The 25,137-nt window shown below is 48.8% G+C and overlaps 7 protein-coding genes across 7 annotated transcripts; 4 read left to right on the forward strand and 3 right to left on the reverse strand.

The window, feature by feature from the left end:
- Nucleotides 1–471: 471 nt before the first annotated feature.
- LOC121588409 (myb-binding protein 1A) lies at nucleotides 472–5,403 on the forward strand. Its single transcript, XM_041906286.1, has 2 exons — nucleotides 472–907; nucleotides 978–5,403. The coding sequence occupies exons 1-2, from the start codon at nucleotides 713–715 to the stop codon at nucleotides 4,947–4,949; spliced, it is 4,167 nt and encodes a 1,388-aa protein (XP_041762220.1). The 5' UTR covers nucleotides 472–712; the 3' UTR covers nucleotides 4,950–5,403.
- A 66-nt stretch (nucleotides 5,404–5,469) lies between these two features.
- Nucleotides 5,470–6,204, reverse strand: LOC121588410 (probable 28S ribosomal protein S6, mitochondrial). The gene is made up of 2 exons (XM_041906287.1): nucleotides 6,069–6,204; nucleotides 5,470–5,988 (listed from the first exon to the last, which is right to left on the reverse strand). The coding sequence occupies exons 1-2, from the start codon at nucleotides 6,111–6,113 to the stop codon at nucleotides 5,581–5,583; spliced, it is 453 nt and encodes a 150-aa protein (XP_041762221.1). The 5' UTR covers nucleotides 6,114–6,204; the 3' UTR covers nucleotides 5,470–5,580.
- Nucleotides 6,205–7,722: 1,518 nt separating this feature from the next.
- On the forward strand, nucleotides 7,723–9,197 carry LOC121587968 (26S proteasome regulatory subunit 4). The gene has a single exon (XM_041905381.1). It carries the CDS (start codon nucleotides 7,820–7,822, stop codon nucleotides 9,134–9,136), a length of 1,317 nt encoding a protein of 438 aa, XP_041761315.1. The 5' UTR covers nucleotides 7,723–7,819; the 3' UTR covers nucleotides 9,137–9,197.
- A 283-nt stretch (nucleotides 9,198–9,480) lies between these two features.
- Nucleotides 9,481–10,984, reverse strand: LOC121587970 (26S proteasome regulatory subunit 4). Its single transcript, XM_041905382.1, has one exon. The coding sequence runs from the start codon at nucleotides 10,891–10,893 to the stop codon at nucleotides 9,577–9,579; it is 1,317 nt and encodes a 438-aa protein (XP_041761316.1). The 5' UTR covers nucleotides 10,894–10,984; the 3' UTR covers nucleotides 9,481–9,576.
- A 100-nt stretch (nucleotides 10,985–11,084) lies between these two features.
- LOC121587971 lies at nucleotides 11,085–12,517 on the forward strand. Its single transcript, XM_041905383.1, has 2 exons — nucleotides 11,085–11,280; nucleotides 11,354–12,517. Exons 1-2 carry the CDS (start codon nucleotides 11,202–11,204, stop codon nucleotides 12,451–12,453), a joined length of 1,179 nt encoding a protein of 392 aa, XP_041761317.1. The 5' UTR covers nucleotides 11,085–11,201; the 3' UTR covers nucleotides 12,454–12,517.
- Nucleotides 12,516–15,261, reverse strand: LOC121587967 (nibrin). Its single transcript, XM_041905380.1, has 3 exons — nucleotides 15,136–15,261; nucleotides 12,835–15,068; nucleotides 12,516–12,760 (listed from the first exon to the last, which is right to left on the reverse strand). The coding sequence occupies exons 1-3, from the start codon at nucleotides 15,161–15,163 to the stop codon at nucleotides 12,683–12,685; spliced, it is 2,340 nt and encodes a 779-aa protein (XP_041761314.1). The 5' UTR covers nucleotides 15,164–15,261; the 3' UTR covers nucleotides 12,516–12,682.
- A 299-nt stretch (nucleotides 15,262–15,560) lies between these two features.
- Nucleotides 15,561–17,909, forward strand: LOC121589591 (adrenodoxin-like protein 2, mitochondrial). The gene is made up of 2 exons (XM_041908650.1): nucleotides 15,561–16,069; nucleotides 16,809–17,909. The coding sequence occupies exons 1-2, from the start codon at nucleotides 15,870–15,872 to the stop codon at nucleotides 17,143–17,145; spliced, it is 537 nt and encodes a 178-aa protein (XP_041764584.1). The 5' UTR covers nucleotides 15,561–15,869; the 3' UTR covers nucleotides 17,146–17,909.
- The last annotated feature ends 7,228 nt before the right edge of the window (nucleotides 17,910–25,137 follow it).

Consider the following 25,137-nt stretch of genomic DNA (forward strand, 5'->3'; position numbering starts at 1 on the left):
TTGCACCAAAGAAGAGGAAGAAGAAAAATCTTCCGTAATATGTTTAGAGAAATATTTTATATCAAACGATTCATCATTGATAGGTCGCTATCAAGGACGCTATCGAATTCGACGTAGCAAAAGCCTTTGAATACGTCCGTATTGAATGAAAACATCTTTTAATGTTTTTTTTTTAAATAAAATTAGCAACTTAATTTTGATCAGAAGATTTCATCATTATTACATAATGTGCTTAAATCTTGTATACTTTTAATCATAGTAAATAACTACATATTTTGTATCTTTGCAATGCAAAATTTAGTTGCTATTGAAAAGGTTAACAAAAAGAAATCACCACCCTGTGTTTGCGCGGGGCAAAATATCCCAGCCCACGGTGCTATTCGAAGAAAAATTACCTCCATCTGCACGTTGACAGCACGTTGTGCTGTTTGCCGGAGAGTGTTCCGAATTTTGATTATTTTTCTACGAAATGTGGTTCTCCTGACAGTTGTGCTATATAAAAAAACGCGACTCAAGCACATGGTTTCTATCTATTGCCATCGTCGTATGCCCGGTGTGTGTGGTGTCGTACTCGCTAAAATATTGTGTAATTATTCGTTTGCCATCGTTTGTGCACGTTGTTTAGTTTGTTAGTTCGCTGCAGGATCGTTCCGTTGCAGAAGTGTGCTAATAATCTCGATCGTGTTGCTGGTGCATCCCGCAAGGTGCCACGATGAAGGAGCAATCCGGCCGCAAGGCTGGCATGCTGATGGACAAAACGGTATTCGGCTACTTTAAGCATTTCGTCAGTGACGACGATGAGGCGCGGGTGAAAGGCGCCTGCGGGTTGATCGAGTTTCTGTGCAACGGCCAGAAAAACAAGCCTCACAACGGTACCGACGATGCCGAGGAAGAATCCGTTGTTCCTGTAGGTTATGAGCTGCGTGTGTTTTCTGGCGAAATGCAAACCAATTGAAACCTTTTGTTCTCTTTCGCAGAAAACGGCCGAAACTGCATACGCACTGAAGCGCTTGGTCCGCGGCGTAGGTTCGATGCAAAACGACTCGCGCATCGGTTTCTTCACCGCGCTCGTAGGGCTGCTGGAACGATTGCGCGGCAGGGAGGATGAATGCCCGTCGGTGACGGAACTGTTTACGTTGGTTAAATCGGAACTCACCGAGTCCGAGCTTGGGGAAGGGGAGGAAGAAAAGCATAAAACTCCACTCGAGCTGCGCATCGGAAAGATTCTCGTTTGCGGTGCCATTATAAAGTCGGGCCTGATCGACGATGCGTCCGAGCTGGAGCTGCAAACGGTGCTGAAAACGCTGAAGAAGGACATGTACAAAATGCTCGTACCGCTGGTGTACACGTTTCTGAACGAGCTGGCCAACCGGCTCGAGGCGTCCAAGTTTTCCAAAGTGTTCTGGCCCGTGTTCGAGCCGGTGCTGAACGTGCCGAAGGAAAAGCACACCATCGATTCGGCGTTCTTTCTGCTGCAGCTGTCCACCGGGCCGCACAAGAAGCTGATCAATCAAAAGTACTTCGAGCGCAACTTCAGTGCCCCGAAGCTGCTGCACGAGCATAACTTTCCCTTCCTGGCGCAGCTGCTGTTCGGCATTGGCAGCACGATGGGGATCAATCACCCGTTCTACGAGTGTCTGCTGCGGGAGCTGAACAAGCAAAATACGCTGGTGCCGTTCTGGCGTGACGCTATCGTGCCCGTGTTGGAGCAGGAGAACCGAAGCTCCAAGCCGAAGCACCGCGACATCATCGTGCTACGGTTGGTGGTATCGGTTTTCAACCTGCTGGAAGATGGCACCCTCGTGCCGGAAGTGTTGCAGCCAGCGTTTGTAAAGTTTCTCGTCAACAATCTGAAAAATCGAAACAAATACAGCGAGGACGTGCGCAACCTGTACCAGGAAGTGTGCGCCGCACTGCTGCAAACCTATCCCAAGATGCAGGACGAAAGCGCTCGGCTGGAAACGCTGCGCCGTCTGATGCATGCCCCGGGGAGTGTTCTGATCGAGAAGTACGCGAATTGCAAGCTGCTGCACAATCTGCTCACCACACTGTCGGCGGAAAGCTTACGCACCGTGGGGAGTGAACTGAAGGCGACCATACTGGATGAGGCGGGGACGGGCACGAACGGGGAGCGGTCGTACGCTGCCTACATGCTGCAGCGGTTGCTCTCCCTCCGTCAGCTGACCACACAATCGGATGACAAAGGACAGGCGGAGGGGTGGCACCAGGAGGTGGTAAAGTTTTTGCTCACGCTCGGCGTGTTTTACTCCGCGGACGGGGTAAGTGTGCTGAAGGCTTCCAAGCAGGACAAAGCACTCTCAGCCGAGCTGGCGAAGACGATGCGCGGACTGTTCTTCAGCTCGCTTCAACACCGCCATCCGAAGCTGTCGGTCGAGCGCGCCTTCCTGCTCTCGATCGTACGCCACGTGGACGAGGTGATGCGTGCGCACGGGACGAAGTGTCTGCGCAGCGCGCTGACCGACGAGCAGATGTCCTGCTGGAATAAGATGTTTGCTACGGTGACGAGCGAATCGTCGCCGGTCGGCAAGAAGCAAAAAAGCAAAAAACGCCCATCCATAGGCGACGCAGCGGAAACGCAATGCGACACGGTGTTTCACATACTGCTGATGCACATGGGGCTGCATCTGTTTAGCGATCCGGAAGTAGCGTGCAGCTCCATCGAGGAGCTCGAGTGCGTGATGAAGCGCATCGAGGAGAAGGCCAAGCAGCGGCGCCAGGGTAGCAATGGGGATGCCAACGCTGGCAGTAAGAAGAAGAGGGCCAGCGAGTTGACGATCGAGCTGGAACCGGCCGAACCCGAGTGGATCGAGGTAGTGGTGGATCTGTTCCTGAATCTGCTTTCGCAAAATTCGCACCTGCTGCGCAACGTGATTGCGCACCTGTTTCCGCATCTGTCGAGCGAGATAACGCTTCCGGCGCTCAATCAAATTCTGTCGGTGATCAACCTGAAGGACAAATCGAACCCACTGACGGTACCGGGTGATGAGGATGAAAGCGAGGCGGAAGAGGTGGAGGACGATGAGAATGGTTCCTCGGACAGTGGCGAGGAAGAAGACGAAGAAGAGGAAGATGAGGAGGAAAGCGTAAAGAAGCACGCAGCAAACGGGGATGGCAATGAGGAGGATGACGAGGAAGACGATGAGGACGACGACGAGGACATAATGGGAGACGAGGAGGAGGAAGACAACATTACGGACACCATGCGGGCAGCGATACAGACGGCACTGGGTGGAGCGAATCCGGAAACCGACACCGAATCGGTAGATCTGGACGAAATGGACGAGGAGCAGGGACGTCGGCTGGATCAAGCGCTAACGGCAGCGTTCCGGGCGTTCCGCAAGAAGCAATCCGCACGCAAGCGAAAGGGACCGACGAAGGCGGAAAAGCAGATGGACATCGTGCTGACGCACTTCCGGATGCGCGTGCTCGACCTGGTCGATGCGTACCTCAAGCACGAACCGGACATGCTGCTCTGCCTCGAGCTGATGCTGTACATCTTCGAAATGCTGCCGGTGGCCTTGCGCGAGGAGTCCAAGTACGAGTCGATTCTGACGCGCTACCGACAGATCTTCACCACGCTGAACCGCATCAAGAAGTTCAAACGGGACGCGGAGGACGTGCGGCCGGAGCAGCTGGAACAGATACTGCGCGATTTGATCGAGAAGGTCGCTAAGGGTGCCGCCTTCCCGGAGCGCAACGAGTACCTGCTGAAGGCGTGCCAGTTCATCGTCATCTGCAGCCAGGTGTTGGGCAAGGAGGCGGCAGCCGGTGGTGCCAGTGGTCCCAACGCGGTGGACAGAATGTTCGGCGAGCTGCTGGAAGAGTTCATCACAAACCGCAACCCGTCGCTGGCGTTCAGCGCGTTTCAGAGCCTGTTCCAGATGCAGTGGAGCGGCGTGTGGCACCTGACCGGTAAGCTGGTGCACGGTGGGCTGCAGGTAGGCACGGTACGTGCGATTCGCCGAATACAGACACTGCAGTTGCTGCGAGAGCTGTTGCGGAATCGCCGACTGCTGAACGCGGATCAGGCCCGCGCGGCCGGTGAGCTGCGGACGATCTGTTCCGACGGGATCGCACCGTACGTGGCGCAACTGGAGGCTGCAGTTGTCGCTGGCGATCGCACCATCGGACAGAATGAACTGTACGAGCTGCTGCTGGTGCTCAGCGAAGTGCATCATCTTCCATCGCATCTAGCAGCAGCCCCATCCGTTGCCGGTAGCAACGGCAAGAAAGTGGCCAAAAATCAGCAACAGTCTCTGCTAAATTGGGAAACAATCGGCACCCAGATACAGTCGATGCGCCTATTCGCCCTTAACGCGCAAACGATGGCCACCTATCGGCAGTTCTGTAACCGTTGGCATCTGAAGCCGATCAGCAACGATGGACTGCCGTTGCTGAAGGAGAACGGGCTGAATGCGGTGGAAGCGACAAACGACGAAAAGCTTACCACAAACGGTGCTGGTGGCGGCACCAACGTGTCTAAAAAGGGTAAGGGCAAAAAACAGAAAACAACGAACGGTGAGGAGGACGAGGAAGAGGAGAAGGAGGAAGAGGATGCTCCACACCTGCTGAACGGCCACAGTGCAAACGACGATAGTAGTGCAGCTGAAGAGGAAACTGACGAACGTGGGGGTAAGGCGAAGCGCAAGCAAAAGAAGGGCAAGGCGACAAACGGCCATAGTGCTGCCAATGGAAACGCGCAAGAAGAGGAGCAGCACAATGATGAGAACGGCGAGGAAAGGATGGAAGTCACTGAAGAGCCAACCAACCGGAAGCGCAAGAACGACAAGATATTGCAGAATGGTGCGGCCAGCGAAGACGGCGTATCGTCTAAGATGGAAAAGCGACGGCGAAAGGAGGCCTTGTTGCAGGCCGCTTCCGAAGGCATGGAAGAATTTTCGTTTGCGAGGGCTATACAGATAGAGTAAAACGTTCACTACACACACAGATGTTAGTGTGTGCATGCACACGCGGGAGTTTTAGCGTGAGGCGCAACGTGTTTAAGTTAAGCATTTTTAATGTGAAAATCATTAAATATCGCTCTTCAATAATTTGGAACGCTTTCTCCTGTTTTGTGGGAAGGCATCCGAACTGTTGTGGTATTGCTTGGGCTTTTAGTACCCATGCAAACGTTTCTAATTTCTGTTTTTCATATCTGAGGGCGAATAAACATACAGTGAGACATAATATTGACCTACAGAAAGGAAAAACTCGATAACGAACGATCGAACCCAGCTAGATAGGTAGCAGAGTGTGAGGCGAAGTCCCCACTTATTTCATTTAAGGTGTGAGCCGGCACCTAAACATTATAGTGTGTAAATTTTAGGACATTAAAAAGTGAATAAATTTAAAATACCCCTTGAAATGATGCGAAGTATTAAAGGCCTTTTCGTTTTTCAATTTCTTTCCTAGCAAACAGCTCCAGACATCAAGCTTCTCCGTTGATCCTATGTTTAACCGTTAAATTATATTGCTAAAGTTCTACTTTAGAAAATCAAACCACAACACGATTGGGGTTTACAATTCCTTCCTATTATCCTCCGCTTCGATTTGTCCCGCTCACTTCTGGAAAGGATAGTAATCCAGCCCGGTATTGTACTGGAACACTTTCTTAGTCTTGTTGCGCTCGGCCGTCGCGATCATCTTCTGCACGTCCTTGCGGTACGCGGGCGGCAGCAGCTCCTCGTGCAGCGTGCAGGTGATCTCTTCCTGTTGTGAAACGTCCGCCCGATAGATTCGCTTGCGTATGATGTCCACATCGCGCCCATACTCCTCGTCCAGATCGTCGATGGCGGCCGGTGGTGTGTCGAATTTGAACACAAAGTACGACCCCGTCCGATGCACTAGACCGTGGGCGCTGGTTTTGAATGGCAGTGGCTTGGTGCCCAAATTATCCAGCTTTCGTATGATGCCGCCTTTGTCGAAGATAGCAGTTGCGGTCCGTTTCAGCGTGGCGACCATATCGGGCTGTTGGAGGGAGAGGCGTTGATGTGTGTGGTTAACTGTTGGCTTCGTTATGTGTACCACTTTCACGATGTGTATCTTACCCGGGACATTTGCCGCAGAATGACGGACAGCTCGTACGTAGGCATCGCGGAGAATTCGGAGCTAATCGAAGGATTGATCAGGATGCCGTGCCGGGTGTTATTTAATCCTGCTTAATCAAAACAACACCGCCATGTGAGTTTGACAGCAGTGAGACGATGGTGAGAAAAACATCTCACTATGCTGGTGGATTTTGTTTTCGCGAGCTCGTCAACGCTTCAAATCCGTGCGAATTTGAGTTCCCTTCGCTGGCGACGCTTTTTGTAAGTAGTTGTGACGGTTTTTTACTTTTCGAGAGAGGTTTTATGAAGGTACAAGATGGCCGCCAAAAAACTCGCGCTGGTGTGCGATTATGTTAGTGGACAAAATTAAATGTCTAAAAAATATACTCCACTGCCTCCCCCCCCCCCTCCTCATTAATGGCCTTCATCCTCACTTGCTCATACCCCAAGCGCCACAGATTAAGCTTAAACGACTGGAAAATTTAATATCCATATAAAAAAATGAAAGCTCCACAGCTTCATTGGTTTGATCAATAGATGGCGTATTACAACTCATCATTATATTGCTATCCTGTTCTTGCAATGTGTTTCGACAAGTTTCATCTTATCATGACCTATATAGCCTTATAACTTTCTGAGCAAAAATCTATGTGAATGGTCGTGTGGTCAGATACGTGGGTATCAACACCAACGACCATAACTCAATTCTCACTTGCTTCAGTACTGGTGGTTTCCATTGGAGTTTAGTAATTAAACAATTGTATCGCCGTTCTAGTTCTAGCGATGCATAACTTCAATGCGAAACCATACAACAGTACAGAGGAAATGAGAAAGCTCTCCTCCAAGCGATGAAGCTCAACTGGTTGGGGTATCCCACCAACAGAGAGCGCCACCAGCTTTTTTGCTATTTTTAGAATGAATGAGTCGTTTGCCGTCTGCTAAACGAAGTCTTTCTATATTCCGTTTAGGTAGAGAACTTGAGTCGTTTAGAAGCCGTTTAGTGGTCGTTTAGTGGATTTGTGGCACTTGGGACATGTTTCGCTATTGAATCAGCTGATTCGGTGGTGACTTTTTGAACTGTACATCTTCATTTGCGGGTGATCTTGACGCTGAGGGAATCTGTTGAATGGGGAAAGCCGGTATTGAACTTTTCACTTTTTAATGTATTTATTTCTTCCCAGTTGTGTCGACGCCATTCGCGTGCCTTGCCGTTTGATGGTTACGAAGCTATATCAAACAAGTGTAGGTGTAGGTTGAACTCAAATAATTAAAAAGCTGTAAGCTTTGCATTTCCGGTGGCAATATTATTTTATGATATTTCGTATTATGACCGCTGCAGGCGTGCGGCCACTTTAAACTGCGTTGTGCAGCATTCCTACGGCATTCCTTACTCATTAATTTTAATAACATTTGCATGAAACTGTAGTCAATTTCAATGGAAATTATCAATAAAATTATGCATTTCTAATTCACAACACCGCCGTGGGTGTGGGCCTGTACTTAAGTGGGAGAGGGGGGCACAAAAGCTCACCTCGAAACGAGCACTGTGAGCGAGTAAAGGACGGCTTGAGAAAATGAGCGAGATGCAGCTATTTTCGAACGTCAAAAACCCTCGCCTTGCCCTGCGGGAAACCCTCGCTCGAAACGTCAAACGTCGTTTTTGACTTGTCACGCTCGTCTCTGTTTTGTAGTTCCTTGTTCGCTACGATTTAATTGTTTGCCAACTACAGCAGTGAAAAGAGCTTTGCGAAATGGGACAAAACCAGTCAGCGGGTAGCGGCGGGGACAAAGATAAGGATAAGGATAAGAAGAAAAAGTACGAGCCACCGATCCCGACGCGGGTTGGCAAAAAGAAGCGCAAGGCAAAGGGACCCGATGCGGCCCTCAAGCTGCCCCAGGTCACCCCACACACGCGCTGCCGGCTGAAGCTGCTCAAGCTGGAGCGCATCAAGGACTATCTGCTGATGGAGGAGGAGTTCATCCGCAACCAGGAAAGACTGAAGCCGCAGGAGGAAAAGATCGAGGAAGAGCGCTCCAAGGTGGACGACCTGCGGGGGTCGCCCATGTCGGTCGGCACGCTGGAGGAGATCATCGACGATAACCACGCAATCGTGTCGACGTCGGTGGGCAGCGAGCACTACGTCAGCATCCTGTCGTTCGTCGACAAGGACCAGCTGGAACCGGGCTGCTCGGTGCTGCTGAACCACAAGGTGCACGCGGTGGTCGGAGTGCTGGGCGACGATACCGACCCGATGGTGACAGTGATGAAGCTGGAGAAAGCGCCGCAGGAAACGTACGCCGACATCGGCGGACTGGACACGCAGATCCAGGAGATCAAGGAATCGGTCGAGCTGCCCCTCACGCACCCCGAGTACTACGAGGAGATGGGCATCAAACCGCCGAAGGGTGTGATCCTGTACGGACCGCCGGGCACGGGCAAAACGCTGCTCGCGAAGGCGGTGGCCAACCAGACGTCCGCCACCTTCCTGCGAGTCGTCGGGTCGGAGCTGATTCAGAAGTATCTCGGCGACGGTCCCAAGCTGGTGCGCGAGCTATTCCGTGTGGCCGAGGAGCACGCCCCGTCGATCGTGTTCATCGACGAAATCGATGCCGTCGGAACGAAGCGGTACGATTCCAACTCGGGCGGTGAGCGCGAAATTCAGCGCACCATGCTGGAGCTGCTCAACCAGCTGGACGGGTTTGATTCGCGCGGCGATGTAAAAGTAATCATGGCCACGAATCGTATTGAAACGCTCGACCCGGCACTGATCCGTCCGGGGCGTATTGATCGAAAGATTGAGTTCCCGCTGCCGGACGAAAAGACCAAGCGACGTATCTTCAACATCCACACTGCCCGTATGACGCTGGCCGAGGATGTGAATCTGTCGGAGTTGATCATGGCGAAGGACGATCTGTCGGGCGCAGACATCAAGGCCATCTGCACGGAGGCGGGCTTGATGGCGCTGCGGGAGCGCCGAATGAAGGTGACCAACGAGGACTTCAAGAAGTCCAAGGAGAGTGTGCTCTACCGGAAAAAGGAGGGAACGCCCGAGGGACTTTATATGTAAAATCCGCGATCACAACCCATAAATAAATCAATACCGTTTGTGAGAAAATGTTGGTGTTTCGGTTTTGCATTTTATTTTTGCAGTTCACGATCGATCGATCTATTCATAAAAACGATCAATTCATTTATTGAATAAATATTCTTAAATGGTGGTGATGATGCCCTGCCATATTCCCTCGTGCTTCATTCATCTGTGTAGGGCAACGTGGCTCACTACGATGCATGGATGGACTTCATAGCTTTGTTCAACGGGAATATGCTTTTTTCAAAGCGAGTTAATCCATGAAATAATAAAATAATGATCTACAAATTAACACAAACATATCCCGAATTGGACGAAAGACATGGTTGAGAATTGGATTTATTTCAATGTTTCACAATTTATTAGAATACCTAAGCAAATACAGCTGACGCTTGGAAGAGGTCGCACGTGTGTTCGGTTTACATGTACAAACCCTCGGGCGTTCCCTCTTTTTTCCGGTAGAGCACACTCTCCTTGGACTTCTTGAAGTCCTCGTTGGTCACCTTCATTCGACGCTCCCGTAGCGCCATCAAGCCCGCCTCCGTACAGATTGCCTTGATGTCCGCGCCCGACAGATCGTCCTTCGCCATGATCAACTCCGACAGATTCACATCCTCGGCCAGCGTCATACGGGCAGTGTGGATGTTGAAGATACGTCGCTTGGTCTTTTCGTCCGGCAGCGGGAACTCAATCTTTCGATCAATACGCCCCGGACGGATCAGTGCCGGGTCGAGCGTTTCAATACGATTCGTGGCCATGATTACTTTCACATCGCCGCGCGAATCAAACCCGTCCAGCTGGTTGAGCAGCTCCAGCATGGTGCGCTGAATTTCGCGCTCACCGCCCGAGTTGGAATCGTACCGCTTCGTTCCGACGGCATCGATTTCGTCGATGAACACGATCGACGGGGCGTGCTCCTCGGCCACACGGAATAGCTCGCGCACCAGCTTGGGACCGTCGCCGAGATACTTCTGAATCAGCTCCGACCCGACGACTCGCAGGAAGGTGGCGGACGTCTGGTTGGCCACCGCCTTCGCGAGCAGCGTTTTGCCCGTGCCCGGCGGTCCGTACAGGATCACACCCTTCGGCGGTTTGATGCCCATCTCCTCGTAGTACTCGGGGTGCGTGAGGGGCAGCTCGACCGATTCCTTGATCTCCTGGATCTGCGTGTCCAGTCCGCCGATGTCGGCGTACGTTTCCTGCGGCGCTTTCTCCAGCTTCATCACTGTCACCATCGGGTCGGTATCGTCGCCCAGCACTCCGACCACCGCGTGCACCTTGTGGTTCAGCAGCACCGAGCAGCCCGGTTCCAGCTGGTCCTTGTCGACGAACGACAGGATGCTGACGTAGTGCTCGCTGCCCACCGACGTCGACACGATTGCGTGGTTATCGTCGATGATCTCCTCCAGCGTGCCGACCGACATGGGCGACCCCCGCAGGTCGTCCACCTTGGAGCGCTCTTCCTCGATCTTTTCCTCCTGCGGCTTCAGTCTTTCCTGGTTGCGGATGAACTCCTCCTCCATCAGCAGATAGTCCTTGATGCGCTCCAGCTTGAGCAGCTTCAGCCGGCAGCGCGTGTGTGGGGTGACCTGGGGCAGCTTGAGGGCCGCATCGGGTCCCTTTGCCTTGCGCTTCTTTTTGCCAACCCGCGTCGGGATCGGTGGCTCGTACTTTTTCTTCTTATCCTTATCCTTATCTTTGTCCCCGCCGCTACCCGCTGACTGGTTTTGTCCCATTTCGTAGCGATAAAGGAATCTTCTGCAAGACGCTCTGTGTTTTTACCGTTTCTGCTTTTCCGGACAACAACAATGAACGCAATGACCAGACAATTTGATGTTGACGTACGGTCTGTCAACCGCGAGTTTCGTTGAGTTTCGGTCTGACATTCGTTGAGGTTTTCGTCAAGAGTGGTTGAAATACGCCGATCTGTGCACATGTGTTTTGTTTACATTTGGCACATCGGAGCAAAAGGGCGGCGTGTGTGCGTACAAACCGGCGCTACAATATTTTCACGTTTGTATCTGTAGCGTTTCTCCCAAGAAAAATGGCTCTGTGGAATCAAAGAAACCTGGATCCGCCGGTAGTTTTGAATGCCCCGTGTAAATCGAAAAACATCAAGAGTCGTAAGTAGCTGCTAGCTCGTGATCTGGCAAGCAACCAGTGACGACCTTCGATCATTCCTTTCCACCTTTGCAGAAATTTCCGCTCTAACCAAAACGAGTACCAGCATGCTCAACTACTACTCCACGCTGAACACGTTTGAAAAGGCTGCCGCATACGAGACGCGCTTCGTCAATCGCTTCAAGTACCGTTTGCGTAATATGCACGGCTTTCAAATTATGCGACGTGTGAACCAGACGCTGATCCGCATCAAAAACATGGACCTGGTGCAGGTTATTATGGATTTGCACAGCTTCCTGCCCGAGTCGGAATACATCCCGCAGACCGTGAACTTGCCGGTACGATCCAACCTGGAGTATCTGCTGGTAAGAATGCAAGGATTGTGCAAGCTGCTGATGCGTGTCGTCTACCTTACAAAGGAAGCCGCACGATTCCACGTGAAGCAAATAGTGAACATGCATCTGTACCCTACGTACGTGATGTTTCTCGGGTTGATGGGCGAGCTGTGGCTGTTCTCCCGCTCGGTATGCAGAAGGACGGTACAGTTCTACGAGGAGCTGTATCCGGCCCTGGAGATTCTTCCCGATACCAAGATGAGCTGGTTGCCGGAGCATTACCAGCTGCCGGTTAGTTTGGCGGCATGGCTTGGCGAAGAGTATGAGCGTGACATTTTGCAATGCGGCGACGCAAACGGTGCAACATCTAGCAATTGGCTGGGATCGGAAGGGGATGCAGACCTTTTCACCCTGCTTCAGCACAGCACGACGGATGGGGAAGAACAGTTGCTATCGCGGAAACAGGAAACCGAGCAAGCCAACAAGAGTGTGGAGGAAGCGCCATCGTTCAGTTCCGTACCGAAAGCGTTGCTACTGCAGAGTCTGCGCTCCGATACCGGTGAGGTGGTGGAGAGGAAGGGACGGAATGCACTTCCGACGCAATTCGATGCCAAACGGCTCGAACACATACGCTCCAAGTTTCACGTGCAGCAGTTCCTGAAGCAAGAGCGAACCAATCGCACCGACAGCCCGGCGAAAGCGCTGACAAAAGGGCTTTCGGAGCAGCAGTTTGGTGATTTCAATGTACGCTTGATGAAGGAATTCAACCGACTTTCATCTGTGGAGTTTGTAAAGTTCTTCAAGGAACAGTTTCTACAGCTGGTTACAGAGGGCACGTGAGTGAATCGTGTATCGCTTTCAATAAAGCAGAAACTTCCAGCATCCGTCTGTTGGTCTAAATTCATTTGGTCTACTCATTTCATTTCTTTTCATTGTATTAATTTGTATTTTTTTGCGTATTTTAGTGTCGTTACTGTTAATTAAATGGATGAAGAAAAGGGCATACTGCTTAAATAGGGCTATAACGTTGGGAATGAAATGTAAAAGTAGGGATTAACATTCGCACATTTCATGCACACTGGTTGTCGTCCCGCACGCAAACAGATTTCGTTCCGAGAACGAGCTGCTGTACCGGATAGTTGCGTTTCTGAAAGTTAAAGACAACAAGGCATTACACACGTTAGCTTTAAAGCACCACACTGTACCCCGATCAATCCTTACCTTCACGAATGCTTTAAAATTCTTGCCTCCATCGGCCGTAACGCACGACACCTCCTGGCCGCTGACATCGATTGGACGGTGGGCCACCAGCTTCATGCTTACCTCACGCACCGGAAACGCATTCTCCATGCTTTTGATCCACTTTTTGCAATCTCGCTGCACACCGTACGGATCGTCGGTTTCGTCCAGCGGTTCCGATTTTATGTTGATCTTGTCGAGCGAATGGTCCTCACCGCTGCCACCGGTCAGCTTTAAGCCGCACATCGTCGACGACAGCCAGCCCATCGCGGATGGTTGTACTGGTTTTATAAATTCCTTGTACCCATCCATCGTCGTATCGTTGCTTCCCTTGCTTCGATTCTGTGCCCCGGCCAGCGCGCGGGTTGTGGACGCATCGGATGTGGCCGACGATGGGTTGGTTTTCGAATGGCTATTATTACTGTTGTTGAGAGTATCATTCGCCTTGCGTTGGTTAGCAGCAGCAGCAGCACGTCGCTGCTGGGTGGTGGGAGTTTCTTCGAAGCAAAACAGATCCTCTTGATCTGTTGCCGGAGCGTTCCGTCGACTACGACTACCTCCAACCGCTACCGTCTGCCTTACCTCCGCTGTGTTCGTGATGGTGGTCGGCTTTTCATTTGCCTTGTCCATGCGCGGTTTCTTTCGTGGAGCAATCTCATCGAAGTTAAACATATCCTCATCGTCCAGCTTCTGGTGAAGGTTGGTGGCACGGCGAGTTTTGGCCGACTCCTTACCGGCCGCCCGCGAATCCGACTCCATGGAATGTCGGTTAACCGCCAGGAAGCCACGTGATTGCAGAGCTTGCGACATCGCGGAGTCGGGTGTCGGTTGCGTTTCGGGCACATGTATCTCATTTCGTTCCGATTCTGTAAGTTTCGAATCCACAGGCGGCGAGTAGCTCACGCTTTCCACTGGAGAACCAGTACGTCGGAGACGCTTGGGCGGATTGCTGCTGTGCTCATCGTCGTCATTCGTTTGCTGCTTGCTTTTCTCTGCCTCCTGCATTCGTTTCGATTTGCGTCGTTCTTCGGGAGCGGCAGCGATCGGCACAGGCGCCGGAACGAGAAAGGACGCGATAGAACGTGTAGAACCGTTAACTGCTTTACCCACGGGGGGCGGTTTGGTTGCTGTAGCTACTCTTGGCTTCTGTTCAGTTAGCGGTTCCGTTTCCGGGATGGTGTTTATTTCGGGCCCGCTCGCACTCTTTCCCTCTGTGCTTTCCGTTTGCTGCTCCGTGCTGTTGGCAAGCGTTTCTCCGCCCTGCGCCGAACTGTAGCACTCCTCGACGTTGAACGCGAAGCTGTACTCCGGATTGCAGTACTTTTCCGTCGAGCAGAACATGATCGCTAGCCCAATTTCCAGATCCGGCACCATGCGGCGTCCCCGTGACGCAATGTACTGGGACAGCGTGTCAAACGACTGGGACTGCGATTGGGATGAGCCGGATGATTTCAGCTTCACCGTTACCACGTTCGGTTTGAGAAAGCGTGATTTGGCTATTTTTTCCCGCTGCGCACTCACGCACACACCACCGGCCAGCTTGACAATGTGCTCAAACTGATTGTACTGTGCGGTGTTGAGAAAGATAAACTCCTTTCCACGGAAAAGTGTGCTCCGGGCAGGGTTAGGGTGAAAGATCAGCTCTTCGTTTCGGATGTAGGTTTCCGTGCAGGAGGGAACGAATTCTTTCACCGCCGGCAGTGCTTTCCCTTTACCGATGCAATCGCGCTCGATTGCGTGGAAGTAATCCGGCTTTACGATCGGCACCTGACCGACCATGCACTGCAGGAATTTGGTGGTGACGGTGATGGTCGGCATGATGAGATGCGTCAGACCAGGAGTGTACAGGGGCAGCAACTCGGCGCCTATCTTCTCTAGCACCGTTTTCAGCTGATCGTCCATGACGAGCGTGGATGTGAGACACCGAAAGCTAGCTTTGCCGACCGTCCAGACACTGCCACAGCGGCCAAAGCGTATCACATCGCCAGCCTTCAGCTCGGTCGGATGCTCCTTGGAGATGGGGACTGTTTTGTTAATGTTGTCGTTAACGTACGATCCATACCGGGATCCTATGTCGGTGAGCTTCAGGACGTCCTTGTGGGGCTGTAGCGAGGCATGATTGCGGCTGATTGAATCGTCGCCAGTTATAATGAGATCCGTACCGGTTCGGCCCACCGTATGGCAGGGGGTGTGTGATACAAGATAGTATACGTGCTCTGGAACGAAAACCAAGCGATCGATCAATAAATTTACGTTTGATCACGCGCGGGTACAAGTACCTACGTGTTTTATTATTTGTGAGGAACCACATTTTCACTTTCTAACAGGGAAAACACTGCATTACATACAGACGATGCACAAGAAAACCACCTCGCCGTGGTTGAAGCTATCTGTAGTGTGAAAAAAAATGAAAACAATTGAATATTGTTTTTTTTTTGCGCTTTAAAATGACAGTTCTGTGAAGTTGCTCAAAATCGATTCACAGGGGTCTTGGCCTCTTTGTTGTGGAATAAGTTTCTATAACAAATATCATAAATAAAAATGAATAAAGCAATTTGGAGTGAGGTTTATTAAAAAATTTTTTTATAAGCATGGAGTTTCTCAAAATACAAATAAACTGCGATAATGATTAAAAAGCAACACCTTTGTGTTCCTTCCCGATGGGCTCGATGACACGAGCCCTGCATCTGCTGTTGAGCAATTCACAACTGTCAAAGGTAAGTGTTTTTCATGAGGTGGCGAAAGGAGTAAAAAGCTGGAAGGCAGCAGTGCGAAATATTCGTGAACATTTTACCAATTTCCGGCCAGCTGATTATGCTAGCGTAAAGCATAACCCTTTCCCGAAGCCGCTAGTGTTCCAGTGTTACCCGTGTGCTGCAGAGAATCTTGCCAGCTACTCAAGAAAACCTTATCAGAAAGGACGATCGACGACAACAACAACGCGGAACGAAACTACCTCTGCTCGCACCTCCCATTCAAGTCATAGCCGATTCGAACGACGACGGTGAAATATCATCATGTTCCGACTGGCGGTTACGTCACGGTTCCTCTGTCAGCAGCTTGCCCGGACGGAGCTGGCCACCAGTGGCATGCGGTCGCTGCAATCTGCCACCAGCGTTTCCGCGTTCACCAGCACCAGACGGACGGCACACACGACGCATGGCATTAGCAGTGCAAGATCGCTGTCCACCTCGCAGCCAAAGTTGCAAAGCGAAGAGTAAGTGTGCTGATTAGATCCGCAGTTAGAAAATTGCTGATGTTAGAAAAGGTGTGGTTGTGTATGTGTGCGTTTTGTCGCCGTCGTTGAAGCTGTAATCAGCAAGCATAGTTGGTGGGAGGTTTCAGCACCGCCCGCGAACAACGTTACTTCCTAAGCTTGGTTTGCCGTCTTCAACCACAGCGGAAAGGCTTTCCAACCAACAAAAGTGAAAGTTTGCATGATATTTGGGAGGAATGTGAAGGTTTGCCGAACCCTGAAGGCGGTTCACTGTTTGCTGGACAACCACGGTCAATTTACCAATTTGTTCAAATTATCGCAATTCATCACATCTAATCAAGTTCAATTGGGTTTATTTTTGTAAGTTTGGAAAAAATCGTACTTTAAATTTATATTTGATAAGTCGTCGGCAGAAGAATCTCAGAAAAAATTACGGCATGATGCAGCAAGAATGTTATCTGATGCTATTTTTGCTCGGTTGCATTATCTGTTTGCATTTCCTACGAGATAAGGTTTGAATAGAGTAAAAAACGGTTATATTGATATGCGAGGCATTGTCTAATTGAATGTCATGGTGCGTCATGTGTATTAGAAACATTTCCTGGTTTGGTTTTGTGTTGCATAAACCATAACATTCAAACACGATTTGATAATGCTTGCCACATTTCGCCCACGATGCAACTAAGATTTCAACTCATTTTTTAAGTATATCTAATAATGCGCTCATTTTTCTTTTTAGGGTGGAAGTAACGTTCGTGCGCGCGAATGGAGAACGGGTGAAGGCGAAGGGCAAGATCGGAGACTCACTGTTGGACGTCATCGTTAACAACAATATCGATTTTGAAGGATTCGGCGCTTGCGAAGGAACGCTAACGTGCTCCACTTGCCATCTGATCTTCTCGAAAGCGGACTACGATCGTCTGCCGGAAAAACCAAGCGACGAGGAGCTGGACATGCTGGACCTAGCGTACGAGCTAACCGACACCTCCCGACTCGGCTGCCAAATCACACTGTCGAAGGACCTGGAGGGGCTCGAGGTGCGTGTACCCGCCACTATCAACGATGCTCGCAGCTAAGAGCGTTGCTCCTGCTCCGGTGCGCATTCCGAGTAGTCTTCGCCAGTGAACAAACTCCGAAGCGCGCTCCTCCGCGGTAGCTTTTCGATGTAAGCAACAAGTGCAACAGCGTCGCTACAACATATCGCTGATGTTATTGCCTATCGTTTTGTTTTTGTTTTTGTATTTGTGTCCCTTCCTTGTTGTAAATACGTTCAGCAAACACGTAACAATTTCGCCGGTTCTAGGGCTAGGAGGATATAGTTGTATAAAATTAACCATACCGATTTAATCGAGGCTGTAAGCGATAAAAAGAACGATTCGTTCGAGGTGCTTGAGCTAGGCGCGAGAAGAGCATGTTTTATTCAGGAATGATTTGTGTCGCTGCCTTGGTTGATCTACAATCCAACGTTACTTTTAGATGCAGTATTTGTTAAATATTGATTCCGTCGGTGTTTCAAGGCCAGTTAACAGAACAGAAAGATCGACAGAAAGACGAGAGATGAGCAATCCGATTCTGTTGAGGAAAGGGGCATCTTGTGTAAAGCAGCTATAAAGCTGCCAAGTTTCGATCCGTGTTTCAGGATGCATAATGTATGTTGCCACTGTTCCAATATGGATAAGTGACAAACAATAGATCAAATTGTGCTGTACATAAGGTGTGGTTGGGAAGCGACAAGCACGTGTTATTTTTCAACAGGGACAAATGTTAAATAGAATAGATTCGACATGGGTAGAACAAAATAAAACTGCAAAACGCGTTTTACAAACTGCAATATCTAAAATACAGCGTAGTTGCTTTGAATTCAGTGTGTCACATCTTGCCCTAATTTTATAACCGACTAAAACCATAATTATGTAAATATTTGTTCATGTTAAAGTAGCTTTTTATCAAACTTTTTCATTTATTAACACATTTCAGCAAGCGAACTATCAATCATTATTGAAGCTTATTTTCCATTGCTCTGGAAATGGTACCGTTAAAAGGTGTTAGTCTTTTAATTAAATCATTCCGTGTATACGTTTCTTTTCCAGCCAAAGGAAACAATGCTTTTGCTATTTAAATATTTATCTTGCACTGCTAATTGCTATTTTACCAGCTACAGACACGTTTAAGATAGGCGAAGCATTCTCAAACGAACTTCCCTTTCGCAACCTCAGCAACAAAAAAAAGCTGTTAGGGAAAAGCGTTTTGTGTACCCACTACCCCTAACCCGCGCACCAAAGAGCGATCGCGTATTACCATAACGAATGGATTTCTTTTCACTTCCAGCGACCTGACACCCATTGTATGCCGATGGGGGACGGCCTGCGAATTGTGGCGCCTCTGGGACAGATCGGATGTATCTTCCTATGGCAGCAGTGTGAGTGTGTGTAGTATAATGCACGTCCAGTGCAAGAAAGTATGCAATGTGCAAGATATTGTCGTTGCATTGTGGAATAAATCTTCTAGTGCAGGGTCGTCGTCTGCAGTGCCGGTGCAGAGGGGTAGAAGAAAACGGCACCAGATTAACCTTATCGTTCATCTGTCCATCTTTCTATTTTATAATGGCGCAAAGGTGCGATAATGGCTAATGGGCGTTTATAATTCGGCCACCGTTCGTTACGGTCACACTTTCCCTCACTGTCCACCGGAGATTTCCAGCACGCTTTTCCGAGACCATTATCAGTGGTCTTTGCACTCGTATCGGTTGGCGGGAGAGAATGCATCGCCAATGTGGCAATGCATGTAAATTAGACAGAATGGAATAAACATGCAGGGGAACAATTTATGCGCACTTGCACTACCACACGGGTTGCTTCGGGTGTATATATTTCGATAAGAAAAGGTTCTTTTTTTGTTTTTAGACAAAAATTAAACACCCACAAATTTTGAAGCAAAACTTATGAAAAACCGGACAAACACCATAAGGAACCGTTTACCGTTGCTGCAAATGCATCAGATTCGTGTGCGCCGTGCTCCCAAACGGCATGCTTCCTTTCACTTTCGCCAGCGAAAATGCCATACCGTTCAGCCACTTCCTTATAATCTCTCTAAATGAAGCATTAACTCAAAACGGAAACGAGAAAAACAAAATATAAAAGTAGCACCGTGCAGCCCCGGGGGCCGATCTGATCGCTGCCATGCCGATCTGTTTGCTCGGGCAGGCTCGGGAACGAAAGCGGTGAAAGAAGGGGAAATGAAACATACAAATATTTAGCCTTAAAACCGATGTGCGTAAATTTAAGTTTCATGTCCTGCGGCACCAAATACGACCAAATGCTGATCGTTTCGTTCGTTTGCTTCCCTAATGTCTGGTGGCCGTGGTTCAACTTTCGATCGCCTGTCTGAGGTTCAAACGTATCGTGGATAGAGGAGGGTTTCGGAGGAAGAGAGTGTGTGCCCGGGCGCGGAATATTAGAAACAGGGTAGACATACACACACTTTGGTGAACGTGTTCACATGAGGTGGGCAGGTTGCTATCGTGTCCTATTTCGCGTGTGTTTAAGCAGTAAAGCAATCAAACACACTATCAAAATGGTGGTACCCCGGCCAAAGCACACGGAATCTCTTTTCGAGCCGTTTTGAACGAGATTAGGCGACATACCTTTACCGAGGCGAGGCGTACGAAGAAGTTAGGAGTGGTGGCATCAAGAGGCTAGTAAAAGGTATTAATGGTCAGTTTGGGCCACCGGAGGAACCGAAGATGTGGAGGCAAACAGTTAGCTTTACGCAAAGGGAAGGATACAGACGGACCATGTAAGGTCAATGGCATGCGCACGTTGAGCTGGTGGTACGGCAATGTTGCGGAACATGCGGTTGAATGACAAAATCGAACCCGATCTTCACTAATCATTCAGGAACAGGCATGTCCGAGGGCGAAAAAGCTGGTTGGAAGTGGCGAGCGACACTGTTGCGTGTCAGTAGGGAATGGAGGTACGTGTTTTCAACGAGCTAGTACGTCCAGTTACTCTCTACGCCGGGGATGTGGTATGTTCAAGTCTCAGTCGCAGTTCATTTTATCAAAAGAAACTTATAGTGAAGTACTTTGCATCGCAAAAGTCATTGCATTGATCGATGATGATCACTCCTTCTTTTTTTCCCTCAGCACAAACTCCTAAAATAAGATGCTGGGGCACATTCGCCGACCGGATTTGAGCAAGAAAGTGGGCCAAATCCTTCAGTTGGGCGGTAATGGAAAAGGTTGCACACCTCACAAGTGACAACTTTCGGTCGAGTTGTGTCGGGGGGTTGGCCAGCTTTCAGAAAACTGGTGGTCAAGGCCGTAGTCCAGCTTCTTCCAGCCTCTGGCAAGCGTGGTATGGTGCATGAAGCCGCGGCGAGAAAGCCATTCCCGTATCGCCGATTTTTGACACCTCTAGAGGAGGAATGGGGAGAACAGGTTGTGTAGGCAGCGGGTACTTAAGATGAACGTTTATTGACCTTTGTTTTACATGTTTACACAGTGTTTAGGTTTATATAGAGTTTATGCGCACGAAACAGTGTTGCGCTTTGGGCATGACTTTAAGTTTTCATCCAGTAAGTTACACTAGCTTCACTTTCATCACATGGTGCTCATTATGAGGTTCATTGTTGCTTTATTAGCAAGTTTTCCGAAGAAAGTGGACAGAAAAAATGTAATAAACATACAAATCACCCGGCAAGATCTGGTCGACTGACGGCGCTGATGCACCATCGTGTCGTTTACGGTGAGAGAAAGGTCATTTAGTTGAACCTCCGCACCAGCCACAATGTCTGTCACCACCTGTCCCACTGGTTCAGCGAGCGGCATTGTTCAGCTAAAGCTGGAGCCGCATTATTATTATATTTAGCATCATTGTTTTATTGGTGTTTCGTCGCGACCACCGAAACTTCGAGGTTCGTAGCCAGTCGATCACCCAAGTCACCGGTCGACAAAACGCGGAAGATAATTGGGACAAGTTTAACATGAACGAAACAGAAACAAAAAAAAAGCACCGAATGCTTACCATCATGAACCATGCTTAATTTGGATACAGCTAAAGAGTTTGGCGGAACGGTGGGACGGGGAAAATGCTGGGTGTTTTTCACAATTTTGCATCATGCAGCAGCATGATCGCTTTCGGTCGATAGTGCACGAAAATGGACAAAGGAAAAGGGTAAAACGAATAGTGAAAACAAAGCGATTTAATTTTATGATCACTGATAACAAGGCAAAACTATACCGTGCCCGTCTTATGTACCGCGGCCCAGCGGCTAGTATGATCAGGTCGTGAATGGAGCGGACACACGACGTGTGAGGGTTGCTTACTCCCTTATGCCAGCAGAATAAGGAGAATAATTTTGCTGACAGGAGAAGCACACGGAAAGGGTGTGGATGGTTAACGGATAATTTAATTTAATTAGAATTCTTTCACTTTTTCCCCCAATGACTATAGTCGAAGGTCACGCTTATTGCAGGAAAATGGTAAGATAAGTAGAAGAGTAGGATAAGCTGATGCTGACAGGCATTATAATCGTTAGCTGAAGTAAATATTTTATTAAATGACTTATTCGTGAAAATGATAGAAGGTTCTTTTTATAAATTGTCAATGATCTTACTAAGATCTACTTATACGGTGCAAACAGTAAATGAAATTGCCACCAGATGTCGCTGAGCCATTTTGCTTCCTTTACCTTAGTGATTCATCTTTTTTGACGTTAATGAAATCGAATAAAAATTTTGTGAAATTCTCTTAAAATAAGCTACTGAGCCTCTGACCCATAAATACCGGTTGATTGAGGTGAAATTGTTAATACCCAAAGACCACCACGCCCAAACGCAAACACACACGCAAACCCAGCCCAACTTTGGTATCGATAATTTCTTTCGCAATTGCTGTTCTCGTCTCGCCTTATTTGAATATGGGGACGAATTTAGCATGCGGTGTCGTATGCCTCGAAAGTGACCTCTTTTCCATCCGGCCCTGCCGGATCACCGCATCACTTCTGGTGATCATACCGATGATGGCGGTGATCATCCGCAATGACATCAGCGCTAATGCAGCGGGAACGCTTTGCGTGAAAGCAAAACTGTTTGTCAACCAAACGAAAGGAAGAGTGAAGGCAGTTCTATCGTGTGACCATTCTTCGCCATACCGCTCGTCGCAGTGGTCACCTCGTGACAAATGCTCTTCCGCCCCGTTTTGCCGCGGCTGTGCGTGTAACCGAATTTGGAATCGACGTTTGACCAGCTTCGAAGCATCCAGCAAAGTATGTTACGTCCATCATCATCATGTGTTGGACAGAGTAACAGCAAGCAAATAAGTGGGAGTTTTTGTGTTTGTCTGTGTGTGTGTTTTTCCTTCTGCTCAATAACACCATTTACCCGATCTCAATGCGGGGATGGAGCGTTAGGTCAGCAAACTAAAGTGAAATCGTACGTTAAACTTACATCCGGATGTGCGTGCACATGGATCGGTGGTGTTTCGGAGGCGATGATCGATTTCGATTTGATTATTTCATTAGGAAGGGTATTTTTTTATGAACGGAGTACGGAAGCGGGCCACGGTGAGGCAAACAAGAGAATCCAATCGAGCTGGGACGTAATTCAAATGGAAGGTAAATCCTGTAACCTTCCGGAGAAGGGCTGATGATGTAGTGACTATAAAGGGGGTTTGATTGTTTTATAGCGTTGCAAGCCTCCTATTGGGTTGATCGTGGTAGTGCTAAAAAGCGGTAAGAAAATGTTGGAGGAAGCTCTTTAGATTCATTCATAATTGAACAATGCAACGAGATGATGTAAAGAGTTGTTATAGGCATGATCATTTATTATTTATCACTTAATTGTCACGCACAAAACGTAAGAAGTAATTCAATTTACCTGTTTAAGTAATGGACTTTCTTTTGCCCAAAGCGGTCTCCATGCCAACGGGAAATACTAATGCTTAATGAATTTAAAGTATTTGTTTCACTTTACATATCTTACTGAACGATCGTTGTCAACATTTTGTGAGACGTCTCATTCCAACCCGACCGGCTGGAAATGCACCCATAGAAATGCGTTCCAATTGTTCCAATCCGTCCAGAGCCAGCTGCCACAATCTCACACCTTCGCTTCACGAAAGTAAACCCTTGCGGCACCCTTCGCTACCCTTCGAAAGGAATTTGACTTATTTGTGTGGTCGCGGTGTGCGTACATCTAGACAGAAGATCACTCGGAGGCTCTTTCTATTCAGGCGGCATGTACTTTCACTGGTTGGCAGTGCAGTACATAACGAGGAAGTGTTAGGGAACTGATCATCAACACAAACGGAAAGCAACCGCTTTGCGGAAGTGTTGTATGCCAGTGGTGGTTGTTGAAATTGTCATCGTGAAGCTTTTTTTCTACCTTTGAATAGTGTCTTGGATGTTGGGTTATACCACTATCGCATCAATCTATGTGCTTTGCGGGTTAGGTAAACAGACTTTATTGTCTGTTTGCTGTTTCCATTATGTATGCTGCTTTTGTTTTAGTTTTACATGTCCCATTATCGGTTGCATAAAGCGATCTCGTTCTCCTTCCATACCGTTTACAAACAGCAGATATGCTCAGTAGTTTGTTCAAGATTTGACCAGCAACAAAAAAGGACTGTAACGTTCGGTGGCATCTCTATGCTTGTCTTTGTAATAGGAAAACGTTTGACGGTAGGATGCCTCGTAGCTCGGCTTTGCACGCCCGTAGCCTGCGATGACAATTCCCAACCGAAACGGAGGCAACCGTTAAACGTGGTAACGTTTTATCTGTCCATACAAACAGTGGCGGATTTAGGGTGTTGGGGGCCCTAAGCGTTAAAAGGAGAAGAGGCCCCCCGGTTGGCGTCGAGCGGGGGGGGGGGGGTGCATATTGAGACTACTGTACACACTGTTCTATATGCTGGAATTACCATCCACGGGGCCCTTAAATTGACGGGGCCCCCCGCGGCCGCTCAGTCCGCGCACCGTTAAATCCGCCACTGCATACAAAGCGACCATTGTGTTTGGATTTATATTGCCAACAGGATGGGCCCGTGGACGAACTACTGGCTTACCGCTTCGTATACGTTTGCAGTGCAAAATGCATTTCTATTACAGCAAACTCTTACCACTCCCCCGTGTCTTGGTGGTGGTGGTGAATGCGAGCTGTTACGTGCGCTATGAAACGGGCAAGCAGTAAATGCAAGCAGGAAGCAACCCGCTGCCTATTTGTGTTCGGAGCATCATATCAGGGGCAGTCTTAGATTAAAGAGCGAGGGATGGGAGCGAAAGAGATTTCACATTCAAATCGCATAACCGCGCACGATCGTCTTCGGGCCAAATTGGTTGGTATTGTGTGTGCTGTTTGGTTTTACATCAAATGATTAGGATTGAGTTTGCTGTTGGGGCACGTACCATAAGCCATCCTTCATACATACGGTGTACGGTTAGGAGGTGTAATTGCCCAGTACGAGGTAACGAGATATCGATTAACAAATTTTGGCTGATTATATGCTCTTGTTTGTTTGCTTTGCCGGCTGATAATACGCACCAGCTTCGTGGCTTCGTGCAATTGCATGGGTGGTAATAACAGAAAATGATTACGGATTACGGTGAGCGTGCTGCGCCTGCGCACTGAACATGCGATTTGGCTTTGCTGTAACGTGATGGTTGATGGTACAAGCGGGTTGCCATAAAATGAATACACAGGAAGATATTTGAAACATATTAGCCTCGATTCGATTACCAGTGTTTTGTAGCAGGGTGGTGATTGTACTTTGGCTATGATAATGCATAGTCCATGTACATAGGATTATCCTATCCAATCGTGTCGAATGCTGAGGACAAATTGAAATAGACTTTATCTTCAAAAGTATATGCATATCACAAGATTCCGGTTGAGGCGAGGGGAAACACCTTTATAGAACACTGGAGCTGAGGAAAGATCACTCAAGTGTGGCTTGATTTTATTTATTCATTCATTTATTTAATAACAAAAGTCATCGAAACACTATAGACCTACACAACTTATTTCTAAACGATTCATTGCATCACACTGGCAAGGTTAACTAGGACTTTCT

The sequence above is a fragment of the Anopheles merus genome, chromosome 2R (genome assembly GCF_017562075.2).
Source record: "Anopheles merus strain MAF chromosome 2R, AmerM5.1, whole genome shotgun sequence".
NCBI lineage: Eukaryota > Metazoa > Arthropoda > Insecta > Diptera > Culicidae > Anopheles > Anopheles merus.